The sequence below is a fragment of the Topomyia yanbarensis genome, chromosome 1, assembly GCF_030247195.1.
Source record: "Topomyia yanbarensis strain Yona2022 chromosome 1, ASM3024719v1, whole genome shotgun sequence".
Taxonomy (NCBI): domain Eukaryota; kingdom Metazoa; phylum Arthropoda; class Insecta; order Diptera; family Culicidae; genus Topomyia; species Topomyia yanbarensis.
Window position 1 is genome coordinate 46,717,980 of NC_080670.1, and position 12,537 is coordinate 46,730,516.

The 12,537-nt window shown below is 38.0% G+C and overlaps 2 protein-coding genes across 2 annotated transcripts in view; one reads left to right on the top strand and one right to left on the bottom strand.

The window, feature by feature from the left end:
- LOC131677539 (sodium/calcium exchanger 1-like) overlaps positions 1-12,537 on the bottom strand; it is a 296,789-nt gene that overhangs the window by 89,016 nt on the left and 195,236 nt on the right. The gene's annotated exons all lie outside the window — the stretch shown is intronic.
- LOC131677538 (probable cytochrome P450 6a14) lies at positions 2,330-4,556 on the top strand. Its single transcript, XM_058957420.1, has 2 exons — positions 2,330-3,485; positions 3,543-4,556. Exons 1-2 carry the CDS (start codon positions 2,378-2,380, stop codon positions 3,956-3,958), a joined length of 1,524 nt encoding a protein of 507 aa, XP_058813403.1. The 5' UTR covers positions 2,330-2,377; the 3' UTR covers positions 3,959-4,556.

The following is a 12,537-nucleotide window of genomic DNA, read 5'->3' on the forward strand; positions in this document are numbered from 1 at the left end:
GGTTGCTATTGAATTTCATTTTCAACCGACATCTTGTTCCGGATTACGAGTTGAAGAGTATGGTTACAAAACAAAATTTGTTGATTTGTCCACATCGGTTTCTCGGAATTTTCTGAACCGATTTTGACAAACTTGATTTTAAATGGAAGGTCCATCAGCTGCTGTTGAATTTTGTGTGGATCCGAGTTCTGGTTCCTGAATTACAGGGTGATACGTACGATCACGCAGCAAATCTTGATTCTAACGAATTCTGCGATGAATGTAAAAAGGTAAAATTTTTGCCTTTCTCAATAGAAAGGTATTGCAATTGCTCTGAAAACCGACTTTTTAACGGAGGCCCGGAGGGCCGAGTGGCATATACCATTCGATTCAGTTCGTCGAGTTCGGCAAATGTCTGAGCGTGTGTATGTATGTGTGTATGTATGTATGTGTGTGTATGTGCGTCTGTGTGTGTATGTGACCAAAAATGTCACTCATTTTTCTCAGAGCTGGCTGAACCGATTTTGACAAACTTAGTCTCAAATGAAAGATACAACGTTCCCATAGGCTGCTATTGAATTTCTGATGGATCCGACTTCCGGTTCCGGAATTACAGGGTGGTGAGCACGATCACGCAGAAAATGTCGATTTTAATAAATTCTGCAATGAATGTATAAAGGTGAAATTTTTTCCAAAATATGACCACAACTGCTTCGATTTGTAGTATTAGGTCACTAACATCCATTCAAAGTCTTTTTGGCCCCATTGGCCACCATCATCGGTTCTGGAAGCCCCGGCGGAAGTATCCAAATTCAGAATAACAGTCACATCGGTTTCCCGGAGATGGCTGGACCGATTCAACCAAACTTAGTCTCAAATGAAAGGTGTTGCGCCTTCGTAAATGGTTATTTAATTTCATCCCGATCTGACTTCCGGTTCCGGAGTTACAGGTTGTGGCGTGCGATCACATAGCAAATTGCGATTCAAATCGATACTCCGATGAAAGCAAAAAAGGTAAAAATTTCGCTAAAATGTCTCTCAAACAACTTAAATTTGCTGTTCTAGGTCATCGACGGCCAACCAAACTTTCGTTGACTACATTGACCACCATAGACGGTTCCGGAAGTGCCCGGGAAAAGCGGCCATCTTTCAAAATTGTCGTACTCACATCAGTTTCCCGGAAATGGTTGGGCCGATTTTCACAAACACTGTCCCAAATGATAGCTATAGTATCCCCACAGATGTCTATAAAATTTCGTACGGATCGCTTGGATGCGTCCGGAAATATAGACTAATCCATCCGGTCACATATGAAATTCCCATATAAGCCGGAACTAAATTTTTTTTCAAAGGGGGGACCCCATGAAATTTCAGAAATCGAATTCGTATTTTTGATGCCAAACATCTTAAAAATGCATGAAACGTCGAGATTTTATGTTATCTCGAAAACAATTTTTTTATTAAAATCGACTTTTTGGGACTTTGCCGATTTCGCACCTTTTTTCAGTTCAATATTACCGTGGCTGTTTTTTTCTTTTTCAAAATTTTAGAACTCGAATGATGATTTATTTTCCTGTATATAGTTGTCATGTGATGTACAATAATAAAATGTAATATATTCATTTGAAAGCTTTTAATGAATATAAACAACGCAAACATTCACGTGTTCATGATTGAGAAAGGCACAATTGCACCGCTAGGTGGATTAAAATAGGTTTTTCAGTTCAATATTACCGTGGCTGTTTTTTTTTTCAAAATTTTAGAACTCGAACTCTTTTAATGAATATAAACAACGCACACATTCTCGTGATTCATGATTGAGAAAGGCACAATTGCACCGCTAGGTGGATTAAAATAGGTTTTTTGTTTTTGATTTTTGCCGATTCTCTCTCCAACCTTAAAGAGACCGAGATACTAACAGAGAGAGAGAGAGAATAATCAAAGAGACGCTCTCAATGTAATTAGATTGTATTGCAAATTGCCGAGATATTTTCTTCAAGTTCTACGAATAAAACGAACCAAACATATACAGCACCGTACACTGGAACAACTTCACGCCTAACGTTGCTGCGATGATTTTCTATGCTGTGTCTGTATGATGACAGAGACCGGTTGGTTGCAGCCCACCACCGCCTACTCTAATGGAAACAGTTCTTGTTGACATACGCCCCCCCCCCCCCAAAGTCCCCCTATTCCACGGTAAACGAGTCCGCAATCGAACCCCAGAGCTAATGGTTGAGATTCGCGCATCAACAGAAATAACTCTACCCCAAAGACTCTCCGCTCACATCACACGCATACGAAAGGAAAGCTCCAATATTCTCTACTGCGCATACATGACGAGCCTAAACTTGTGTACCCGCAGTTCGCTCTCCGCCGCGGTCATATTCAGTTCGTTATGGGGTTACTATCCACCTTGCTGTATCTGGTGCTACCAGCACTGTTGCTATTGTACCTTTATGTTCGTCGCAAATTCCTCTACTGGGCGGACCGGAATTTCCCATATGTTGCCGGATCTTTTCCGATGGGATCCTTCAACGGAATGGGGACAAAGTATCACTTCACCGAAATTATGGATCAAGCGTATCAAAAGTTCAAAATGACTGGTTTGTCCAGTGCTGCTACGGGGATGTACCTGGGGTTCAAACCGTGTCTGCTGGTTTACGATCTGGATTTGATCAAGCAGATTTTAGTAAAGGATTTCAACAATTTTCGAGATCGAGGAATGTATTTCAACGAGAAGGATGATCCCCTGTCAGCGCATCTGTTTTCGATAGAAGGTGATAAATGGCGTTTCTTGAGAAACAAGCTCAGTCCGACATTCACCTCCGGTAAGATGAAATACATGTTTCTAACAATAAAAGATATTGGAGATGAGTTTTTGCATTGCTTCGACAAGTACATTGAAAGCAAGCAACCGGCGGATGTAAAGACCTTGGCGCAGAGGTTCACGTGTGATGTGATTGGGTCGTGTGCCTTCGGGTTGGAATGCAATTCGTTGAAGAACGAAGGATCGGAGCTAATGGTAATCGGTGATAAGGTGTTCAAACCAGGCCCACTGAGGACAATGTTGGTATTTTTTCTTATCAGCTTCCGTGATTTATCGACCAAGCTTGGATTGAAACAGATTCCGAGTGATGTTACGAAATATTTCATGGACGTGGTTCAAAACACGGTTGGTCATCGGGAGAAAAACAATGTCATTCGGCAGGATTTTTTGCAGTTGCTCATGCAGCTGAAAAACAAAGGCACAGTCGAAGAACATGAAGAGGAATCTAAAGAAACGATTTCAATGAACGATGTAGCGGCACAAGCTTTCCTGTTCTTTTTCGCCGGATTCGAAACATCATCGACAGCGCTGTCATTTGCTCTTTTCGAGCTAGCAGCCAATTTAAACGTGCAAGACAAATTGCGCGACGAGATCAAACTTGTGCTGGCAGCAAACGGTGGCCAGATTACTTATGAAGCACTCAAAGAAATGACCTATATGGAACAGGTCATTAATGGTAAGTTTCCGATTATGGTACTAACATAACTCAACAAATTTATTAATCTTATTTTAGAAACCCTACGCATCCATCCTCCTCTCGGCAATCTGATTCGCATCGCAAACGAACCCTACCGGTTGACCTCACCGAATGTTACGATCGAGAAAGGGCAGATGGTAATGATTCCAGTCTACTCGATCCATCACGACCCGACGATCTACGAGGATCCCGAACGTTTCGATCCGGAGCGGTTTGCTCCGGAAGCGGTCCGAATCAGGCACAGCCACTGTTTTCTACCGTTCGGGGATGGACCCCGCAACTGCATCGGAATGCGGTTTGCAATGCTGGAGGTGAAATTCGGACTGGCCCAGTTGATCAGCCAACTTCGGTTCACGATTAACGAGCGCACCAAGCTTCCGCTGGAAATCGATGTAAAATCTTCACTTCTGGAGGTGAAGGGAGGACTTTGGCTGGACGTGAGCAGAGTTTGAAGCGGTTTTTTTTAAGCAAGTGATGGGTCACGCACGCAATTGATCCGGTTGGGGGACACGGTTGAAAAGAAAAGAACCGTTTTATCAATCAAATGATGGGTCACGCGAGGCGTTTCGATGATGAAATCAATTGAGCGAGTACCGTACCGCACCTAATATTGAGCAGTTCCAAACTGTACATTTTTTCCATTCGATAAATTTCCATAAATTCATCTATAGAAGTTTTGTATACCTAACATCAGTGCCTTACGTGTATTTGTATTTTTTTTTTCAGAAAAAAGATCATTCATTTAAGGTAAATTATTAACAGAGTGTCTGCAGACAGACGCGAGAGAGTGACGACACGAAAAGACTATGAAGGTTCAACTGAGATAGTCTTGAAAAGCGGCCATCTTTGAAAACGAAAAAAGCAGTTCTTTTCGCCACTGTTTACATATTTTTAAAGATTACCGAGTTTCTCCGTTTAAACTTAATTATATGAACTGTGATGACTGATTTCACAGTGAATCAGAAGTTCAGGTCACATTTCAAGTGTATTCAGGACTATTTCACATAGTATTAACCAATAAAAAGTATCACGCATCAGTTTAACACATTATATACATCGTTTTCTTGATTCGACGTTCTTTCAACCATACGAGGTGTTATGTGCAGGCTTTTTTCAAAAATACTATACGATTTTGTGACAACGATATGAAAACTACCATAATTTAGCGTTTTTGCCTTTCTCATATAAAGAAAGGCTATGCAATCACTGTAAAAATCGACTTTTTAACCGAGGCCCGGAGGGCCGAGTATCATACACCATTCGATTCAGTTCGTCGAGATCGGCAAATGTCTGTGTGTGTGTATGTATGTGTGTGTATGTGTGTGTGTATGTGTGTGTGTGTCATTTAAACTCACACAATTTTCTCAGAGATGGCTGAACCGATTTTCACAAACTTAGTTTCATCTGAAAGGTATAACGCTCCCATAAGCTGCTATTGAATTTTTAGTTGATCCGACTTCCGGTTCCGGAGTTACGGGTTGAAAAGTGCGGTCACACAGCAAATTCCCATATAAACTGGTACCACCATGATGTTCAAATGATGTAAAACATATTAAAATTGATGTAACATTACTCTAGTTTGCGGGTCTGGATCACTAATGATCAATCAAAGCAGCTTTGACCACATTGGCCACCTATGACGGTTCATGACGCCCTCGGGGAACCCGCCAAGTTCCTAAGCTAATATCACACCCATTCCACAACGAATTCTCTACCGATTTTTACGAACTTAATTTCAAATGAAAGATACAGTAATGCCATTGACTGCTGCTGAATTTCATTCGGTTCTGACTCTTGCTTCCGGAGTTACAGGGGTGTTAGTAAGGATACACTGGAATTTACCATATAAATCGGTACAATCGTAATACCTCAGAGGGTAAAAACTATTGAAATGGTCACCAAATTACTTCTAATCGTAGATCTAGATCACTGATTGCCAATCAAACATTCTTTGAATATATTGTCCACTATCGACGATTCCGGAAGTCCAGAATTCCGGGCATATTCCACAATTAAAGTCACATCGGTGATGACTGAACCGATTTTCTCAAACCAAGTCTCAAATGGAAGGCAAAATATGCAGTTGAGTATTGCGTAGCCGCCCCTTCCTCCCCCTCCCCACCTTGCCCTTACACCTCCCTCCTTCATCACTCCCCTCTTCTTGGATCACCCTCACGCCCAGATTTCCTTCATCCACCCCGTATACCGAAATAAGATGAAGGATTTCTGACGCATCCTCTACACCCACTCTACTACTCACCCCATTCCCTACACGTTCAAACGCATTCCACCAACCTTTGCAAATTATAATCACATGAAGATAACATTGAACTCATGCTTATTAAGCTAATTAAATATTATTCTTTTGCCTTTCTTATATAGAAAGGTTATGCAATTGCTCCAAAAACCGACTTTCTAACCGAGGCCCGGAGGGCCGAGTCTAATATAACATTCGACTCAGTTCGCCGAGATCGCAAAATATCTGTGTGTATGTATGTGTGTATGTATGTATGTGTGTATGTGTATGTGTGTATGTATGTGTGTATGTGCGGATTTGTTAACAAAATGTCCACATCGGTTACTCGGACATGGCTGAACCGATTTTTACAAACTAAGATTCAAATGAAAGGTATAATATTCCCATAGGTTGCTATTGAATTTCATTTTCAACCGACATCTTGTTCCGAATTACGAGTTGAAGAGTATGGTTACAAAACAAAATTTGTTGATTTTTCCAAATCGGTTTCTCGGAATTTTCTGAACCGATTTTGACAAACTTAATTTTAAATGAAAGGTCCATCAGCTGCTGTTGAATTTTGTGTGGATCCGAGTTCTGGTTCCTGAATTACAGGGTGATACGTACGATCACGCAGCAAATCCCGATTCTAACGAATTCTGCGATGAATGTAAAAAGGTGATTTTTTTCCAAAATGTAAACACAACTGTTGAATTTGTAGATCTAGGTCCCCAACAGTCATTCAAAGTCTCTTTGGCCACACTGGCCACCATCGATGGATCCGGAAGCATCCAAAGTCAGAATAACGGTTATATTGGTTTCTCGAAAATGGCTAGATTTGCTCAACTTAGTCTCAAATGAAAGGTGTTGCGTCCCCAGAAACTAATATTAAATTCCATCTCCATCCGACTTCCAGCACCGGAGTTACGGGTTGTGGAGGTCGATCACATAGAAAACTCCGATTCAAACCGATACCGCGATGAATGCAAAAAGGTGCTCTTATATATACTTACCAAGTGTAATAAGAATGAAAGACATTTCCATAAAGTTATATTGTACGAACCAGCTATTAAATCATAGTTTGGAGAAATGAGAAAGGCACAATTGCACCTCTAGGTGGATTAAAACAGGTTTTTTTCATAAAAACTGCGAAAATTTCTCAACATTCTTCCAAAGAAGATTCTTCGTTTCAATATATATATATATATATATATATATATATATATATATATATATATATATATATATATATATATATATATATATATATATATATATATATATATATATATATATATATATATATATATATATATATATATATATATATATATATATATATATATATATATATATATATATATATATATATATATATATATATATATATATATATATATATATATATATATATATATATATATATAAATATATGTGTGTGTGTGATAAATGATAAAAAATTATTAAAATACTCCACTTTGACATTTGCGACTAACGGTCAATTAAAAAAAACCTGGAACAAAATTTGTTAAACAGTACACTTAAGATTACAACACAAAACACATACATGCACTGACTGGTCTATCGGAAAAGGAGGAAAATGCGAGAAGCTTCGGAAAAAGAGAAGATAAGAGAGGGAATTGATTAAGGATAGGTGGCTACTGGGTTATGGAGTTAATTGGGAGCATTTAACAAGCAGACAGCCCAGCGATTAGACGGGAAAGTTTAAAAAAGTTAATAAGTTAAAAGTTAATTAAAATTTGGAAATTAAAGTCCATACAAAGAAGAAAGTGAAAGCCTTTACGAATATACAAGGAATCAGGTATGTACAAAAACTTTTAAAAGTTGTTTGTAATTACCACGCGGACAATCGTTACCCTCGGGAGAAACATAATCGCCGCACGTCGAAAACCAAACCCACCCATCCAAACTACCAGCTCGAGGAACGCTTCATTCTGTCGCTACCGAGTTCATCCGCCGAACGGGGGTGATCATCCGATCTAGCATCGAGCACATATTCATTCGCCAAGGCACACCGCATGCTCAACTCGTGGGGGAAATCAACCCATCCACCCCAAAAAGCCGAACGCCGAAGACACCGTCCATTCATCTTGCATTCGACGGTCGGGAAACCCGCTCCAGCAGCAGATACAGTCATCGCCTGCCGGCCACCAACACGCACACACAGACACCATTTGTAGGTAATAAAGTTAAGTTTGATTTGATCGAGTCGAGTTCTTGTCGTTCTGATTGGTGTCCCTATAGCCGACCTTGAGAGTTCCGTCTCTCACGCTCGAGCTCGCCTGTGCAAAAGAGGCAGTTGAGAGCCCACCCAGACGGTCCCCGTGGCTTGACCAGGGACTAGGGGTTTTGTCGAAGTCCGTCTGACCGAGAAGTAACACTTATTCTGACTATCTTCAATCGATTCCCCAGATTTTTTTGCGTCAGAAATACTACTTTTGATCAACCGCATTCGGTCTCTTTCTAAAATGTTGAGCCAGGTTTAACTTTATACTTGAGTTATGGTAGAAATAGGGGTAAAACGGGGACACACGTTTCGGGCGGTCGGTCTTACTATATTTAAACGATAACCTGGACTTTTATACATAAGAATTACACCTTTTGATCAGCCGCATATAGTCTTTTACCGAAATATAAAGTCAGGTTTAGCTTCAAATTTAAGTTTTGTGAACAATTGGAGTAAATGGTTGTATACGTTTCATGAGATTATTCCAATTATCTTCAAACAATTCTCTGGACTTTTTTGCATAAAAAAAACTAATTTTGGTCAGCCGTCTTCAACTTTCTTCCGAGTTATATATTCAGTTTTGCACATAAACTCAAACTAAAATGGGAATTGGGGCAAAACGGGTATGATAGCGTACCGTGCGGTCGTTGCAAATACCAGTAATCATTTTTTCAGACCTTTTTACATAAGGGACCATTTTCCGGAATTTGTTACGAAATTTGTGACACTTTGTTACATGGGGGGAGGGGTGAGTCAATTTTGGGCAATTTTGGGTTACGTAATTTACGAATGGTCCCTAAGAAAAACCTTTTCTGGTAAACGTCATCCAGCCTTTTCAAAAAAATGTGGCGTTTTGGGTCCTTTTTTAAAATTTTGGTTAAAATTTGAGTTCGAAAGTTATTTTCTCTCGAATGGTAAAATTTATTCGAGTGAGCGAACCATTTCAAAGGTTTACATTTGGATAGTTATGTAGAATTGACAGCTACGATTACCACAAGTTGGTGGAGGTGTGAACATTTGTCGATGTTTTAAAATTAGTTTTTTACATTTCTTATAAAAGAAATGTATAGAATTCGCTCAAACTTTCAAGATTTTTTCCGAGGCCCGGAGGGCCGAGTCTTATATACCAATCGACTCAGCTCGACGATTTGGGACAATGTCTGTGTGTGTGTGTGTGTGTGTGTGTGTGTGTCTGTGTGTGTGTGTGTATGTAACGGACAAATTCTCATTCGTGTTTCTCAGCAATGGCTAAACCGATCTTATCCAAACCAATTTTAAATGAAAGAACTAAAAAACAGTATGAACGCTATTAATTTGTTTTTGATTCTGATGTTTAGTTTCCAAGATATGAATGTTTGAATGCGCAAAAATGGCGTTTTTTGCAGTTTTTTTGAATTATCTGCCGAAATTGACAATATAGATTAACAATTTATATGTTTTTAGACAGCTTTAACGAATACCTTTCGAACAAGCTATAGATTGTTGAAATCGGACTATTATCAAAAGAGATATTTAACATTAAATGCGGACGAAAGATTTTTATCATTTCCCATAGCCAGAAATATGACCAAAAACATGTAATCTATTATTAACGACAAAACGGCTTATTTTAGGTCAATAGTATCTTCGGAGAATTTAATGGAGGCAATATGCCCTTTCTTTTGGTATTGTGCTTTTGCTGATTAATCCCCCTATGAGTGAGATATTTTCACAAAAATTTTTTTGGAAGTGATTATATCGAAATGATGCCTTCAGCAAATTTGTAGCTCTTACTTTTGCGAATAACTTTTCTGAAGACTTCAAATATCTATTTTGAATACTTTAAAAGTTATGGCTTGTTGTTTGTTGATTACTCTTTGTCGCCTATTTATTGTTCAATATAGTAATAATCCATTGAAATAAGCCAAACATTATTTCGATAAAACGAATTTTGTATTTCATTTTACTATCTACAACCGCTAGAAATAATCACCGAACACTTCCAAGTTGTCTGGAAGGAACTTGATAACTTATCAGTACAAAAATGTTCATTTGTGCGAACCTTCTGACTGTAATTTTTCCAACTTATAACCATCGGATCAATCTGAAACATATCGGAAAATGAAAAGCGAAATAAATAACTCCAAGCAACGGCGTAGCCAAGAGAAGGTTTTGGGGTTTAACACCATACAACCCCCCTCCCCCCTCCACCACACCCAAAAAAAATATTGGATTGAAGTTGAAAATTTATTGATGCAGACTGATTTAATTCAATATTACAATAACAATTATCTGATCCGTAGATTGATAACCTGTTGTTGTAAACATCATGAGCACTTTTGATAAATTGTCGGAATGGGGTCCTGATATGTAACTGATCTCTTGGTCTTGATTTCACAGTTATCTAATAGCATCAATATCAAATTTCTGCCTGAAAACATTCCAATAGAAAATTCCAGAGTTCTGTAATCAATCATAATCCTCAGATTTATTTTCAAATTGATCTCGTTTTTGTAGAGATGTACTGTAATAAGGGTCTTTATTTAATAGGAAGCGAAGTTAAAATTGATTTAATGTCTATGAAACATAGAACTGCTCACCAAAAAATGCATAAATTTCAACATTTGCTAAAAATGTTTTTGCCTTTCTCATTCACTCTAAAATTCGTCGATCTAATCCCGACCGGGAGGGCCGAGTGTCATATGCTAATCGACTCAGTTCGTCGAGATCGGAAAATGTCTGTGTGTGTATGCATGTCTGTATGTATGTGTGAGTATGTGTGTATGTGGAAAAAAATGTGACCTCTGTTAATCAGAGATGGCTGGATCGATTTGCACAAAGTTAGTCTCAAATGAAAGGTACAATCTTCCCATCGGCTGTAATAGATTTTTTTTTATTGATTGGACTTCCGGATCCGGAGTTACGAGTTGAAGAGTGCAATCACACAGCAAATTCCAATATAAACTGAAATGAAAAATTTTCAAAATCAAATTTGTATTTTTGATGCCAAATGACATTATAATGCATGAAACATTGAGATTTGATGTAAACTCGAAAAAATTACGTGTGACAAAAATTGATTTTTTTGGACTTTGGTACTTTTTTGCTTGTTACTATTTTCTGAAAAATTAATTCTGCATAATTTTAAAATTTCAAAAATTACGGTTTCGGAATTATGCCGTTTAGACATTAAGATCGATTTTCACCAAACCCCCACCAATTGTAAAATTGGTATTGTAAAAAAACGTAAGGGCGATACTTCAATGCTGATAGGTGGGACCAAAAAAGTAAACAATCGCCAAAGGGACTATATACTATATATACAATCATTTTGTCAATTTCAATAGCAAACACAAATTTTAATTTAATAATTTCAAATACTTCATGAAGTTTTGGGTTTCGATCACTGAATCATGCAATCTAGGATGTAAAAAACACAATAGTTCTTAAATAGGAAATAAAACCAAGTCTAAAAATATGCACTGTTGATTTTCTTTGAATGGTGGGTTTTTTCAAGAAAAAGCGTTGATTTCTTAATTCTCAGTCGCGTTGGAAATTTGAGTAAAGTATAAACTCGATTAAAACAAATCGATTTTTTTTTGGTTCAGTACAATATACATAACCCCTTTAGAAAAATCAGTTTTCCCACCACAATGCATTGATTGAGGAATTTAGATATTTTATTAACAGAGCATTAGCAATAATTCGTTTGTATGTCTATTTTATGGGCCATTTTTTCGCCTTCCCATTGATTTGGTTTGAGATTTCTAGCACTGATGTTGTCCTATGCTGATTTGAGTGATTCTCTGAGTCCTGCCACTATCCCATGTAGTATGTGTTATCAAAAACATCGCGAAGCATCAAGTTCTAAATGTTCTCAAACGATATAATATCCGAAGAGAGTGATAAGAGTTATAAGAAATGTCTCATCACACTGTTAGGTGGATTAATAACGTTTTTATTATTACAACAAGTATGACAGTGCCTCGAAACGTAAACATCCATATCATGAACTAACCCAAATAAATCTTGACGCAACACGTTCTTGATTCTATCTTTATCCCTTTATTTTGTTTTGAAAAATATTGACAACCTCAATAAGGTACAGAAAATGTTTCTACCTTTTCATTCTGCACCATGGGCAACATTTTAACTATCGAGCTGTCAAATTTAACTATCGCTCTGTCAATTTTAACCATACTCCAGAGCAGGGTTATTTTGCAAATAACTTTCGAAGTGTCAGATTTTAACCAAAAGTTGAAAATTTCGCCAAATGGTTCACAGCCTATGAGATTCGACGTGTGCATCATCACAGCACAAAGCAAAACGGGAAAGAATCACTCAGCAATCAACAAGCTTGAGCCTCACCAGAGGTGAACCGCAGTGAACATGATTCCCCTGAAGAATGACTTCAGATATAAAGGTTTAAAGAATTTCACATAGACATGTGAATATAATATACGTTGTATAACATTCCATTGACCTAAACTCAGTTCGATAACACCAAGTTCTTTCGTGAATTGGGTGGGTCAAAGTAATATTATAATGCAGTCAGATGTTCCTTCATT